General features: G+C 41.3%; 1 protein-coding gene across 1 annotated transcript in view; it reads right to left on the bottom strand.

Annotated features, from left to right (window-relative positions):
- Positions 1-15,895, bottom strand: part of CPEB3 (cytoplasmic polyadenylation element binding protein 3) — a 54,989-nt gene that overhangs the window by 12,935 nt on the left and 26,159 nt on the right. The window contains 4 exon segments of the mRNA XM_069980116.1: positions 3,895-3,984; positions 4,960-5,121; positions 9,830-9,853; positions 12,655-12,711. Coding sequence (XP_069836217.1) covers positions 3,895-3,984; positions 4,960-5,121; positions 9,830-9,853; positions 12,655-12,711 — 333 coding nt within the window.

Below are 15,895 nucleotides of genomic sequence, written 5' to 3'. Positions count from 1 at the left end.
CCATCCAGCCGCATGGTTGCACGCTTACCAGCCTCGAGAGCTCCGGGAGGAGTGAAATGGAATCCATTTACCAGAAGTTGTCCGCAGTAATAGCACTTTGGGTGATATTTATGTTTTTCAACACGGTGAATAAGCATTTTTGTAAAACAAAGAAAGAAAAATATTCAGTAAAGTATTCTTGAGAAGTTTATTGTTGAGCAGGGTGACTTGCCCAATTGTCTGAGCGTTCCTATTACAAACATTCATCTCTCTGTGTCACTGAACATGTATGGCTGTGTGGTTCACTAGATTTTTTCTCTGACGTGTATGGGGGTCTTTAGGGTCATGAATTGCCTGAGGCAAGCGAGAAGAGTTGCAAACAACGGGGGAGATTTATCAGACATGGTGTAAAGTAAAACTGGCCCAGCGGCCCCTAGAAACCAATCATATTCCACTTTTCATTCCGCACAGATTTTTGGGAAAATGAAAGGCGGAATCTGATTGGTTGCTAGGGGCAACTGAGCCAGTTTCACTTTACACCATGTTTAAAAAAGCTTTGGCTGTCCAGACATGATGGGAATTGTAGTTTTGCCACAGCTGGAGGGCCGAAGTTTCCTTATCCCTGGTCTAGATGGATGCCTTTGCAGACGCACCATGTTGAACAAACCTAATGGCTAGCAAACCAGTTACCAATGGGAGTCATAATTTACCATAATGTATCTGGGGGGGGGGGGGGGGGGAGTTAGTGATTATTTCCAGTGTTCGGTAACATATTACAGAGGGCAGGCCAGTGGGTCTCCTCAGGTGAGGACATAATAGCCCTTCGACAGTTTATTTTTTTTTTATTTTATAGTTTTAAAAATCTAATTTTATTTGCCAAAAGTATAAAACCTAATCTCAAAAGTACGAAATCAATTTTTTAGTGTACATGGTAAAGCACTTAGCTGCGCCGTACTGCCGCCTTTCTGGCACAGTGAAAAATATTTCCAAGTCTAACGAAAGAAAGTTCAGCAACTGAGTCCAGTAAGGGAGCAGGAATGTGCCGAGGATTCCAGCATTTCATTACCAGGAGTCTTCTGGTGAAGCACTTTCCTTACTCCATTATAAAACCCTTGCAGTAAAGAGTGCCAAAAGGTAACGTATTCAAGAGGAGCCTGCACGCTCTATTCAAAAGGATTGGGGGAGTCAGCACCATACTGGGATTTATTAATAAATATGGACTTTTTAACATGTAAAACAATGGATATTCTTATAATGCAGAGGACAGGAATTCCAGGCCACAGCATAGGAGGATTCATTTACTGCTGCTGTAACACCTACATATTCTGCCGACACTCCTCACTCAGCTGTCCCAGTTATAGTTTAAACCAGTGCTTCTCAAACTGTGAGGCGGGCCTCACCAGTGAGGCGCCCCCTAGTTGTTGGTGAGGCCCAGCTGGGAAGCCAATTTTCAGAAAAGTAACTATAATCTGCACAGTCCTTTTGCTGTTTGCAAAAATCTCCATTTTATCAATATTATTAATTTATTTAGTACTTGCTTTATTAGTGTATAGAGCTTGGAAGATGGGTAAAAGGTAGCCCTAGCAATATTTTCAGCTTTTAAATAGACATTGATGAGGCCCAGGCACCCTCTTGGTCAGTCTGGTGAGGCCCAGGCACCCTCTTGGTCAGTCTGGTGAGGCCCAAGCCCCCTTTTGGTCAGTCTGGTGAGGCCCAGGCTTTGCCTTGGTCTGTTGGGTGAGGCTCCAGTACAAAAAGTTTGAGAAGCACTGGTTTAAAGGGTAGCTTTACACATGCCGTATCGCAGCGTATTTTCTGCTGCGGATCTGCAGCAGACTTGACTAAATGAATGAACACAGCATCCGGATCCGCAGCAGATTTGACAGTGCGGATTTGATGTAGTGTTCATTCATTAAGTCATATCTGCTGCACATCCGCAGCAGAAAATACGCTGCGATAACAGTATTTGTGAAGCTACCCTTAGGGTGCGTTCACACGTACAGGATCTGCAGCAGATTTGATGGCGCAGATTTGAAGTTGCAGATTCAAAGCAAAGCTGGGTCATCGGATCTGCTGCAGATTTAAATCTGCGCCATCAAATCTGCTGCAGATCCTGTACGTGTGAACGCACCTTTATGGTGCGTTCACACCTACAGGATCTGCAGCTGATTTTCTGCAGCAGATTTCATTTAAATAACTGAACACAGCATCAAATCTGCTGCAGATCCTGTAAGTGTGAACGCACCCTTAGGGTGGATTCACACGTACAGGATCTGCAGCAGATCTGTATCCTGCTTCCAAGGATGAGAGGGTAGAGCATGTGCTGCGGAGCGCATCTGCCCCTTCATTCTAACAACTAGCAGAGGTCTCAGCCCCACCGACACAACTTTGCTATGTTAGAAATGTGTTTAAATGATAGGTACCCTTTAAGGATCAGTCATGACTTCATTATCCAAAGGCCGCTTTATATGAAACTTGTTAAAAGATTTCTGAAGATTTTATAGAAACTTCTCATGAATGACTAGTAACAGCCTATGCTATTTCAGACCACAATACCAAATCTTTTCCATCACAAAATTCTCTATTGCCAACCATGCCACAGATAACTAAGCGTTGTACTGGGCATGGGTCATCCCATAACAGGACCCTTAGGAAGATCATTGACCACTATAAAAGAGCAGATCATTTAATGCAGCAACACCTGTGCATAAGGCATCTGGGGCGTCTTGCAGAGGCGGCAGAACAGCATTACCACTGGACTACCTACCACATGGAGGACATCTGCACCTCATACAGGTCAAGGACCTCTCTGATGGGAGCATTTATAGACCAAACAGATGTCTACCCCCATAGAGAAAACAAGACGGAGCCCGGCTGGCAGCCGTTACTGAGATTTGGAAGCTTTATTATTATGCAAACCTTTTATAAATAGCAAATCCAGCATGTAGACAACAGGAAATGTTAATAATATCTAGCAGAAACATTAGAGGAATTCTGTGGGCAGAATATCTTATCTTACTGGAACATACATTTGCATAATAGCAGCTTGTCAGAGATGTAAACACATAACTATTGTGAACTTAAAGGGGTTGTTCCAGATACAGCACCACTCGTGTCCTCAGGTTGGATGTAGGTCTTGCAGTTCAGTTTCACTGGAGGAGAATTGTAATACCGCACACAACCTAAAGACAGGGGTGGTGCTGTTTTTGCAAGAAAGTAGCTGTAGCTGAGAACAGTGCCAAGCAGATTTTTCAAAGTGGATGACACTTTAGCAGGGAGCAGTGGAGGGGGAAGGCGCTCAATAACAGGAGAAAGCAGCATTTTTGTCTAATAAGATATATTACATTACAAAGTGTTTTTTTTACAATTTCTTGTACTATTGAGTAAAGTTTGTTGTAATGACAGTGCCTACTTTTAAAGTGAATGGACAACCAAAGTAGCTACTAAGGGTGATATAATTCAAATCGTTACAGAGAGGGTTAAGAAGGTCAAATACTTTGGATATCTGAAGAGCTTTTCCACTTTCCCCACAACATTTGACAAGTGAATGGGGAGAGAGCAGTAAGCCACTGTCTCTTGGCTATAGCTTATAAAGTTGCTGAAATCCACCTACACAATCCTTCTATGATACATCCCCAACATCGGCCCAGAAGAGTCGGACGGCACCATACACATCAGATAGTCAGCAGATCCTGCTTAAATTTACAGGTTCAGCCAACATTATTCTGGCCATGTGTATGACCATGGCCAGCCAAACTAAGGACTAGCCACTGATCTCCCTTTATAGGTCAATAAGTCTATTAACCAGTATATATGCAGAACTGATACATCATCATCTTGTTCACTATAAATTGTGGAAACACAAGCAAAGGTCGACAAATCAAAGCCAAATGAGGAAGGAAGAAAGGCTATTACCTTTGGGTGGAAAGTAGGATTTACTTTCTGCTTTATGAGGCCAATCTACCACCAAAGGACCAAACCTACGAAAACTTGCAGTGATCTCATCTGGGGGGGGGAGAGAAAAATAAAAAGATTCTAATATAACAAGTATATTATATTTATACATTTCATTGGCCCAGCCTGGGCAGTTTTACATGTAAATATATATCTATGGATATCCCCTTTAATTAGGCGCTGTTCACATCTGTCTGACACTTTGAGAGTACTTCCTGTATACCTGTCATATGCTGTAGCCATCTATCATTGTGCTGACATGCAGTAGCACAGGGGTGATCAGAAGCAATGCTCCAGGCCACCCACTATGCAGGAATCTGCAACACAGTGATATTCACATTAACAGAAATGGCACTGGGCAGTGATCTAGCCATAGACACCTTTCATTCCCAGCACCCCACTGATCATAATATTATGCTATATCCTAGCAACAAAATGGGAGCACCCATTTAAAATACACGTGGAAGCTATATAAAAAGGTCCATACAGAAACTATATCCTGTGTTACACATGTCAAATACCACCCAGCCCCTAAGGATCTGTACCAGGCATGTGTTCATATCTGGTCACATAAATAAAATTACTTATACACACCGGGCTGAACCTAAAGTTATTGCTTTTGTTATTTAAAAAGGGATACTATGACATTTTTTTTAAAATATATTCATTATTTTATTTTTGGTGGCAGTAACCGGTGATAGGGATCCTCTACTGCAACAAATGGCTGTGTTGGGACAGCTGGCTGCTTCCCTTCTTGAATGCTAGCAAAATTCAAGCTGCAGATCATGACATGTCCATTAGTGGCAGCAGAGAGGCTGTGTCGCCCTTTACGGCTATCATTCATTTTTAATTTTTGTTTTTAAATATATTAGTCAGAATAAAAATAAAATAAAAATTGATAGAGATAGATATATATGTATATGTATGTATATGTAGATAGATATATCTATCTCAATAATGCCATAATTCTGATCGGGTTTTATTGTGAAAAGGATCAGATAACATTATTTGACAGTGGGACAGTACCTTCATCAATATCTGGAGGCAAGCCGCCAACAAACACCTTACGAGAGTAGCGCTCAACCCGTTCGCCGTTCTGACAGTGTGTAGGAGAACTCAAGCCAGATGACTGGTCAGTGTGACTATCACTAAGAAATCCATCTTCAAAGGGGAAAAGTGAAGATCGACCTAGAAAACGGCAAAGGTTAGGATTATCAGTCTTGATATAACCCGCACACATCTATACACTAATAATAATAATGATGATGTCCTTTCCACAATGAGGTCCTCACCCACACAAGCTGGCACATCCAGCAGAAGGCCAATTAAGGCACTTCCTTAGTGTGTGAACATACGCTTACAATTCACAAAGAAGTTCTGCATCTGCAGCAGCAATATTAGAAGTCACCAGCAAGATTGTTATAAATTATATTAGCACAAACATACAACTGTAATAGTAATAATATGTAGCCACCTCTTTATCAACCACGGATTATTGATGCACGGATGTCTGGGTCAAATTAATGCAATGTTCCTCCCCGCCTTCTAAGAGCCATAGTGCTTTTACTTTTCCACCTACAGGGCTGGTTGGGGTGTCTTTTTTTGCGCCATGATCTCTAGTTTTTATTAATATCATATTGGTGTAACAGAAAAATGTTGATCCCTTTTTAATAAATTATATATTAAAAAAAAAATTATTAAAATCAGAAAGCCTGGTGTTTGTTTTTTTTCCGTTTACGTCATTCACAGTTTGGGATCAATAATGTTATATTTTAATAGATCGGACGATTCCGCACGCTACGATATTAATAGGTTTATTTCTTCATTAATATTTTTTTAATGGGCAAAGGGGGTATTTCAAACCTTTATTGGGATGGGGTTTATAAGGGTTTTTTTAAACACTTTTTTTCAAAAAATAGATTGCATGCACTGATCTTTGCTATGCCATAGCATAGAATAGATCAGTGTTATTGGCGATCTATGCATAGAGCCTGCCTGAGAGCAGACTATTCATAGATCGCCGATCTGAAAGGACGAAGGTAAGCGACTTACCCCGCCCGTCGGTACAAGCAGCCACTCAGTGACAGAAACTTGTTCTGTCACTGAGTACCTTAAACGCTGCGATCACTATAGATCGCGGCGTTTAAGGCAGGGCTGTGGAGTCGGAGTCGTGGAGTCGGAGCTAGTTTTGGCTGGAGTCAGAGTTGGATTCGGAAAAAAATGTACCGACTCCAGCTTTAAAAAAATCTTTAAAAAATGTAGAATTGAATTTTGATATGAATTTTACAAGTTTTGCTCATGAATATATATTATAAGCAACATTCTAATAGGACACTGGCCCTATTACATAAGGGTGGTCGGGGAATATATCAGTAATAGGACACTGGCCCTATTACATAAGCGTGGTCATGGAAAAGTTGTCGGTCACTATTTGGCAGTTTGTTTCTGAGCTGGAAGAATCCATTGTTTGGGGGGAGATCTGTGCTGTTCTCTTCCTGGATGCTGGAGGATTGTATATGAGCAGCAGTGTAATATGAAGATATCCTGTGTAATGAGGAGGAGGAGGAGAAGACATAAGTAGTGTAACAGTAACCTCTGTCCTCAGTGTGGTGTTTTCTCTCTGGTAGAAGATTGTGTGTTTTTCTTCAGTGTTTCTATGGCTGTAGCTGTGTGTGTGTGTGTGTGTGTGTGTGTGTGTGTGTGTGTGTGTGTGTGTGTGTGTGTGTGTGTGCGCGCTATGGCTGCAGCAGGCTGTGTGTATGTGTGCTATGGCTGCAGCAGGCTGTGTGTATGTGTGCTATGGCTGCAGCAAGCCGTGTGTGTGTGTGTGTGTGTGTGTGTGTGTGTGTGTGTGTGTGTGTGTGTGTGTGTGTGTGTGTGTGCGCGCGCGCGCTATGGCTGCAGCAAGCTGTGTGTGTGTGTGTGTGTGTGTGTGTGTGCTATGGCTGCAGCAAGCCAAGTGTGTGTGTGTGTGTGTGTGTGTGTGTGTGTGTGTGTGTGTGTGTGTGTGCGCGCGCGCTATGGCTGCAGCAAGCTGTGTGTGTGTGTGTGTGTATGCTATGGCTGCAGTAGGCTGTGTGTGCGTGCTATTGCGTGCCCCCCACAGTGACCTTCTATATCACTGTGTGACCCCCTGTATATCATGTATAATGAATATTTAGTTAGAAACATAGAAGACTGTCAGCAGGAAAAGACCACCTGCTCCATCTAGTCTAGTTGTGAGTTGTTCAGGACATGGAGGCTGGAGACTGGCTGCATCCACTGCACACACAGGAGAATCTGCTTTATATACAGTATTCCTTTATTGTGATAAATAACTTCCCTGGTATATGACCGGCCATTTATGAAGGGAGCAGGTGTCGGAGTCGGTCCTGATAAAATTCAGGAGTCGGAGTTGGTCCTGACAAAATTCAGGAGTCGGACTTTTAACCCCTCACACTCAGCATTTCACTCTCAGTAGTTGAAGGCATCCAACTTCTCCAGATGCCAGGAGTGAAATGCTAAGTGTTGGGGTTAGGAGGATGCTGACAAACCTGAACAGTACGGAAACGCCGTTCAAAACTAGCAGCAACCCAAAAGACACCAGAAACCTATCCAAGATGGACTTCTGGTCGCGGCTACTAGCAGGTTGCACTGTGACCCCAGTAATGAGACACAGTGGTCTTTGGCCACACAACCCGGCCAAAGTAGCTATGTAGCCCTAGTCTAAAACAAACACATAAGAATAGGCAAAATGTGGTTGCAAAAAAATAAAAACAATTAAAAAATACCCCCAACACATGGACACATGAATGCTATACATAACCCACATTCAGAGTTCTACTATAGAGTGATCTTTATCACTAGCGGTTACGTAGCTTTTTACAATATGAATTTTCTACGATGCAATAACCAAAAGAGACAATTAATTCTACCACCAGATTTTTACATTTTACTGAAGCAAAACGTTGCATCAAATATCAACTGAATTCTCCTTTGTGTGGATTATAGAGCATATCCTAGGTAATGATCAAGTCCCCCTTACACACACATATCATACCCATGGCCCTGCAGCTGTAGCAAAACTACAAACTACAATTCCAAAGCTCTGGCTGTCCAGGCATGATAAGTACTGTAGCCTCACAACAGCTGGAGGGTCAAAGGCTTGACACCTGTGTCCTAATATATGTCATCATGTATGATCATAAATGACTAATACATAGTGGATCGAAATTAAATAGTGTCCCATATAGCAGTAAGCCCCCTTCAATAGTGCCTCATAAAGTAATCAGTACTGATCTATAGCACATAGAATGTATGTATACAACGTATGTGGCATATGTCTGCAGAAGACTCTCAAACATTTAAAGCAACTCTGTACCCACAATCCGTGCCCCCCCAAACGGCTTGTGCCTTCAGATAGCTGCTTTTAATCCAAGTTCTTTCCAGCGGTCCGTTTGGCAGGTGATGCATTTATTGTGCTAAAAATTTACTTTTAAACTGGCATCTTTGTGCCCAACGGGAGTGGCCTGGATTGTGTATGCATTAGGCTGGCACAACCTCTCTGTCCCTCCTCCCCACCCTCCTCATAATTAGGAATGCTCCAGGCAGATTGCCTACTATTCATCAGCTGTGAGAGCCCGGCACAGGGGCTGAATCGTTAAGGACATGTGCAATGTTCAGCATGGAGAGAATGTTCCAGTGACATTCCTAATGATGAAGAGGGTGGGGAGGAAGGACAGAGGGGTGGTGGAAAGTTAGGGCACAGATACTACCGTAGGGCACGGGGTTGTAAGTTTAAAAGTTGTTTCTTGGACAATAACTGCATCACCTGCCGAACGGACCCCTGGACAGATCTTGGATTAAAAGCAGCTATCCGAAGGTAAAAGCGTTTGTTTGTTTGGTTTTTTTTTTTTGGGGGGGGGCACAGATTGTGGGTACAGAGTCGCTTTAATGTGGTAGGAGTGAGTTGTGTTTATATGATGCCACAGGCCTCGCCCATGCGCTGCTCATTGACAGCTTACTCCACCCATGAGGGGAGCATCATCTTCATACATAAGTGACACAATGCAGAGATAAGTGGTCAATGAATATCCATAATATGTTAATATGGCAACAAATTTACGAATCCATGTCCTGGATTTCTGAGGATTATTTCCATGCTATATACACTAAGAATAATGGTGACATAACTTATCCCAGTGTTTTTAAATTGTACAACAAAGAGAAAAAAAAAAAGTGCTACAGTTCGCTCAGTGAACTATGGTGCGTATGTCCATGGAAAACAATGGGAGGTGCACTGCATATATTTTATTTTTTTTTTTAGTGTGGAACTTTGTGTGCAACATGTGCTCCAAAAAACTCCATATGGAGTTGGAATCTGTTGGCGCTGTAGAAATAAAGATCATCAGAAGTACAAATTGAATCAATGACAACAAGCAAGAACACCACACACACAGATTATAAATGTATTGGCTGGGGTAACACATTTTGGTCAGTATTTGTAGCAAAAACCAGTAGTGGAACCAACATAGAAAAAAAGAAAAAAAAATAAATTAATATAAATATATATATATTATAGATATAGTTTCTGTGTTTTAGGCCATACTGACCAAAATACAATGTGTGAAGCCAGGCATACCATAAAGCAATATTTATCTGCTGAAGCAATTCATCCACAGCCAAAAGGGTTAAATCATTACAGAGATTGTCAACAAGGTCTCAAATTATTCCCATGTGATTCAAGCATGAAAAAAACACACAAAAATAAACAAAAAATTTCATTAAAAAGATTGCCAAATCGCATTTATAGCATTACTAAAAAAAATAAAAAAATTTGCCAAAGCTTATTAGATAGTGCTGATTTTTTTCCCATCAAGATTTTGGCAAGAAAAACACCCAAAACAAGTGTATTTACCTCGTCTCCGACCATAGCTCCTGGCTGCATGAAAACAGGAAAAAGTTTGGGAGATTAACATATAATATACACATAGAAACCCGCTTCCTGAATGATATACATGGCAGTGATCTTGCTAGTTAACACACGGATCACAGGCCCTTGGAAGGTCTATGGATTATGCAACCTGTTATGATAAGAATGCAGGCAACATCTTATAGGACAAGAGAAGATGAGAAGACCAATTTATACTTTTGTGAGAATTTTTTTTTTTTTAGTTTAAATATATTCTTTCCAATGGTATTCTAAGCTTAGGAGTCCAGTGAGCGGTCCGAGACTCTTTCCTGCATGAATATACAATACAGATAACTGTCAGTTATTTAGTAGGACCACCCACTGGATTAAAGCTGGGAAGGGTGTCAATCACTAAATAGGACCGCCCACTGGACTCCCAAGCATAGAAAGAGCAGAGGTTGAAAAGAATACTTCGCTAAATAAACTGAATATTTTCCTACAAAACTATATATCAATCTTCTCAGCTCCTCTTGCTCTATAACATGCTGGCGACAGACTGGACTGCATTTTTAATGTGACAGGTTCCCTTTAAGCTTCTGCTAGTAAAGTAATGTCCTTATACAAATGTAGGTTATTCAAAGACCCATAACCACTATAGTAGCTATGTTGGGACACTGTAAATAGGTACAATCATTTTTCTGCCATGCTTGATGAACACATACAAAATGAGGCTTCTTTTAGTCCAACCTTACTCACAGAGGCTCTATAATGAAACCCTTTAAGCAGGGATAAAAACCTTAAAAGCCTTCTACTACACACTGCATTTAGAGAGTGCACATACATCTCCACATTTAGAACAAAAAAGGAGGGAAAAAATTGTAAAGAATTCATCTAGAGCAGGTTTATAAAAAGACGACTTGTCAAAGGCACGTTATATAAAGATAAAATGAGAACAAAATGGAGCTGTCCTATGGGCTTGGAGTAAATGGGAGAAAAGAAAAAAAGAAAAGAAAAAAAAAAAAGCCAAAGCTACAGCTTATCACAATAAGACAGCCAACAGCGAAAATATTGAAAATGCAGAATGCTGAATTATTATGATAACACTTCAAAGGCCTGAAGAATACGCTTACAACCAGAAAAGAAGAAAATGCTTCTCTGCCCACAAATGCTCTATGACAACACTTAAAAAGAAGAAAAAAAAAGGCAGAAATAAAAATATCACTCAGAAGGTCCTTACTAGAGATGAGCGAACCAGGTTCGGGTTAGAGTCGATCCGAACCCAAACGTTCGGTATTTGATTAGCTGGGGCTGCTGAACTTGGATAAAGCTCTAAGGTTGTCTGGAAAACATGGATACAGCCAATGACTATATCCATGATTTCCACATAGCCTTAGGGCTTTATCCAACTTCAGCAGCCACCGCTAATCAAATGCCGAAGGTTCGGGTTCGGATCGACTCGAGCATGCTCCAGGTTTGCTCATCTCTAGTCCTTACGTTATAGCTATACCAGGGAAAAGTTTGTGATCCAAAAAAAACATCTTAGAGTGTTAACATGTGACCTACATATTAGAAATTGAAATTGGGGAAGAAATTCTTAGGGTAGCCTCAGATATATTAATCTTGTTATCGTGGTCACAGTGGAGGCTATTTGACATCCTTCATTTCAAGGAGATATAGGAATATAGTCAGAATAAGCAACATGGTGCATAATGCAGGGTATTGGCAACACAAGGGCGTGTATGGCCAATGTTTTTAGTTTCTTTTGACAAGTATAAAATTGGAAACACATCCCATAAAGAAATCACCTACATGTACCAATATTCCTGGAGCCAGTCTCTAAAGTCCAAAGACTTTAACCGTTAGCATAATAGTTTTATTTTCTTATGGAGTCTAAGGGTGCGTGCACACTACGGAATTCCCGCGTATGACCCGCGGCGCATTCCGTCGCTCGTACCCGCACATGTCGGCGCGCATCTCCGCTCGTGCTATAGATACTATTCTATGCACGGGTGGATTCCGCCGAAAGAATCCGCCGCGGGTGATGCGCAAGAATTCCGTAGTGTTCACACACCCTTAAAACAAAGAAAAAACAAAAAAGTCATAGCCATAAAAGGCACCTGTAAGCCACCAATCCCTCAGAAAAAAAAAAAAAAAAAGGATTGGATGTTCAAACGATGTAAACGTTGCCAGATATTGCAACTTTGGTGTGACCCCAGGCCATCACAGCATCAATTACACCTAATAAAGGCTAAAGGAAATCTTGTGACAAGTCACCACGTAATGCTCAAGCGCAAAGTTCAGATGGTACCAAGAAAGTGAACAAGAAATCCCCACTCATCTAAAACACAAAGCGTCAACACCATGGAAAACTACCTAGCCACCTGCCAACTCTGGATTACATATGTAGAACATTCCGGATCCTCACACCTTCCTTCCACTTAACCCTTTTAATGACCAATTTTTACACTTTTGATAAACACATATTATAGCCCTCTACTGATATTTCTTAGGCACCTAGTGAAAACTACCATCACAGACGCCTTTGTGCAATTTTGTATCAAAATGTAAACGAACAATCCCCATTAATCAAATGGATCAAAGACTCCCCTTTGTATTTTTTTTATATTGGAGCTGTAGGTTAATGACGCCTACATTTTTTAACCTAAAACATGTAAATGGGTCAACCTATATACATTAGAACAAATAATGCTGAGTTATACCAGTAAATAGGTTACATAGTTCGTTATCCTGTACACGGACGCGCCCGCCAACGTATCTATAGGATCTTACAAGCCTAGTATACCACAGAAGGAGAAGAATCCGGAACTTACTGTTAAGTGCCATTATGTTATCTGTTGCTGGGTGATGGAAATTGATCCCCATTCGAGCTGTAAAAGATATAAAAATTATATATTAGTTTTGCAGAGTAATGCACAGGTCCGAGCACACACATATTCTAAATATTTTGGGAAAGAGATTTTACAAAGAAATGGTGGTCTGATTTAATAGGGTTTAATACGTTGCGACTGTGTTTGTGACCCAAGTTCTGTTGATGTATTTGCAATGATTACATGGCACCAACATACTCCATTGCTTTGCACAGAGGTTGTCATCATTCATATCAATCCTGGGCTTCACGCACATGACCATACCCTGAACGGACACACTGATGTGCAACATAGCTAGTGATTTACCTTAGGTTTCCTGTAGTTATAGAGCACAATGCGGGTTTAACACTTTTAAAACACCCAGATCTGCATGACTGATGTACAATGTTTAGTGCTGGAAGCCCCACCCTGCACGCAGAACAAGGTGATGTGAGGGAGAGAGGTAGGAGGTATGCATGCTGCAGCTCAGCCCAGCCTCTACTGCTTTTGACCTTAGAGAAAAACATGATTTTATAAAACTTTGCACGTACCTAACAACTAAGACACAGGTATCACTTGTTTTATCATCCATGTACACGTCTGCAGCTCAGAGCATAACATAGAGCCGACACATTCCCTTTAAACAGTGAATAGGATATTAAAATGACAAAAATAGGAGAATTAATTTTTTTTTCCCCAAGGGAAAGGCTCTTTACAGCAGTTCAATTTTTATTCATTTCCATTGCTCTTAGTGACCTATATCAATTTGCTATTTTTTTTTTATTACCACATTTTAACTGGTTATAAAAATAGACTGAAAGTGTGACATCTGGAGATACAGTCTCTGTGCGGGTGCCTGTGCCAGGTGCTGCCTGTGTGACTTTTGTCACCTGTTCCTGACCTGCTATTTTTATACCTTTTTCTTTTTAAAGCTGCAGGACTGGCAGCCGGACAATGAAAAGGCAGATTTCAGTATAGAGAGTCCAGCAGGTATTCACTATATGAGATACGGTAAAGTGCGGTTACTTTCGGCTGTACAATGATCATATACCATGGTGGGGGCAGTTCTTTCCTATAGAAGCTAGGCAATAGGAAAAGGATAATCTCACCAAGGAAACCTGTGCTACTAGGTTTTCGTGAATTCCCTATACTACCAGGTTTGTGCTACTCCATTACAAGGATGATACAAAAATACAGGCACCGACATAATCTGCATCATAAAAGAGCGACAAGAACATTATTATTACCATGTATGAATTATGCACAATGGCCATGAATTATTGAACAGATCCTTCCCTCCTGGCTGTAGGAGGAGTTGGATGGGATTTATTAGCAAGAATTAAGGTAAATCAAGACTGTTCAAGATATCTATTAAAAGGACATTGAAAACTTCTTCCTACACATCCAATGGTCACGCCATAGTTCTGGGTTCTGCCGCAGCAAAAACTGGAAGAGGACATTGAAGGTCTATAAAAAGTTGTAAATCTCTTAAAGTACTAATAGCTTCAATATACTATTCAGAGATCCTAAACTACCTCATGTAATTTCTGCCTCAATTTGGGTGGTTTCCATGGAGGCTTCACTTTTCCCAATGGATGGAAGAGCGCTATAGTTTGGTCCTTCTCTCTCACTCTACTGTTGACAGCAGTTGCCTAGGTTTCTGACCATCACTCTTGGCTCCAAGTGGGTGACCCCACTGTGACACACTAGGGTGGTTGGGATCCTTGGGAGTGGTAAGTATACTTTTACTCCCTTTTGCACCGAGCTTACATGTCTCCAGGGCTTGGATTGTCCCTGGAGATGTGTAAGATCAGTGGGAGACACAGTGATGCAGAGCTGATTCAGCTCAGTGCATAGTTGAATTTTCTGCAGATGGAACATCCCCTTTAATTTTTTTATGTTCTGATTGACCTTTGCCAAAGAGCCGGTGTATGGATTTAATAAGAAGCCAAGCATCAGAGCACTCAGTTAAATGCCTCTACCTCTTTGTGCCCAAATCATGGAAAAAAAGCAAAACTGCCATTGAAGACTTTGATTTCTGGAGCCAAGAGACAAAGAAGTTTTCTAGGCTGAAATGACAAGATGGTCCTATCCTCAGGACTAAATGCCCAACACCCCTGATAATCAGCTGTTCTGGTGAGCCGCAGCACCACACAGTAAATAGTAACGGAAGCCGTGCACTATTCATTGTATAGTGGTTGTGATGAGTCAATGCAGCGCTGAGTCAATGCAGCTCTGGGCCAACTCACTTCAAGTCAAGTGTCGGGTGTTGGCACTTAACAGATAAGTGATCCATAGCTAGGCTAATCAATTATTTCTGCCTGGAAAACACCTTTAAAAGCGCCATTTATATCCACATGGTGCCAGGCGAAATCTCTGCATGAATTGGATGTTAAGACCGTGGAAGGGTTTGCTGTGGGTTAGCGTTGTGGAATCGGCACTGCAATTTGCAGTATGATACCCAGACAGAGAGAGATCTATAATAAAGACTGGTGTAAGAGGGAGAAGGCGCCGGGGATGATCGGTTCCCTTTAAGATGTGCTTCCCTTTATTATTCCACATGGATTTTTGCTGGATCACGTGAATAGGGTATAAAATACACCACTCATATATATATTATGGGTTAAAGGTCAGTCGATTATTTCAGGATTTAGAGGCGGAATCCACACCTAATCCTGACAATCCCGTATGTGTGAGCTTGGATCTGGAGTCCATTATGAGCTTCCATACACTTTTTGAATCATATTTTCTATATGAGCAGATTATTAGAAGCTGCCGTTCCCCATGTTTCTATCTCTATCCCTTCAACAAAGCACCATACACAAGGGAACACCTCACCCTCCAAAATGAAATCTGATCCTGTCAATACTAATACTGATTGAATTCACAGCAATGGCTGCCAGTGGTGGATTTCTCAATCACTCCCTCCCAATGTCTTTCTTGTCCAAGCTGAACATGTATGGGACCTGCCAGGCAACTGGTAATATTTCTGTCCTGCACTGAACTCCGATCACTTTCACTAGCCGGGCCGCCACTTACTACACATCATGGCTGTGAAAGGGACCAAACAATGGAAGAAAACACTAGCTTATCTGGATAGAAAGTGTGTATTTGGTGGCAATGATTTAGCACATCTAAAAATACAGATTAGTTCTCGGCTTCGTCACCTTAAAGGGGTTTTCCAGGATTTATTATTAATGGTTTT

Source organism: Dendropsophus ebraccatus, chromosome 8 (genome assembly GCF_027789765.1).
Source record: "Dendropsophus ebraccatus isolate aDenEbr1 chromosome 8, aDenEbr1.pat, whole genome shotgun sequence".
In the NCBI taxonomy this organism is placed as follows: Eukaryota; Metazoa; Chordata; class Amphibia; order Anura; family Hylidae; genus Dendropsophus; species Dendropsophus ebraccatus.
Note: the sequence above shows the minus strand (reverse complement) of the source record. Positions and strands in the feature narration are given on the sequence as shown.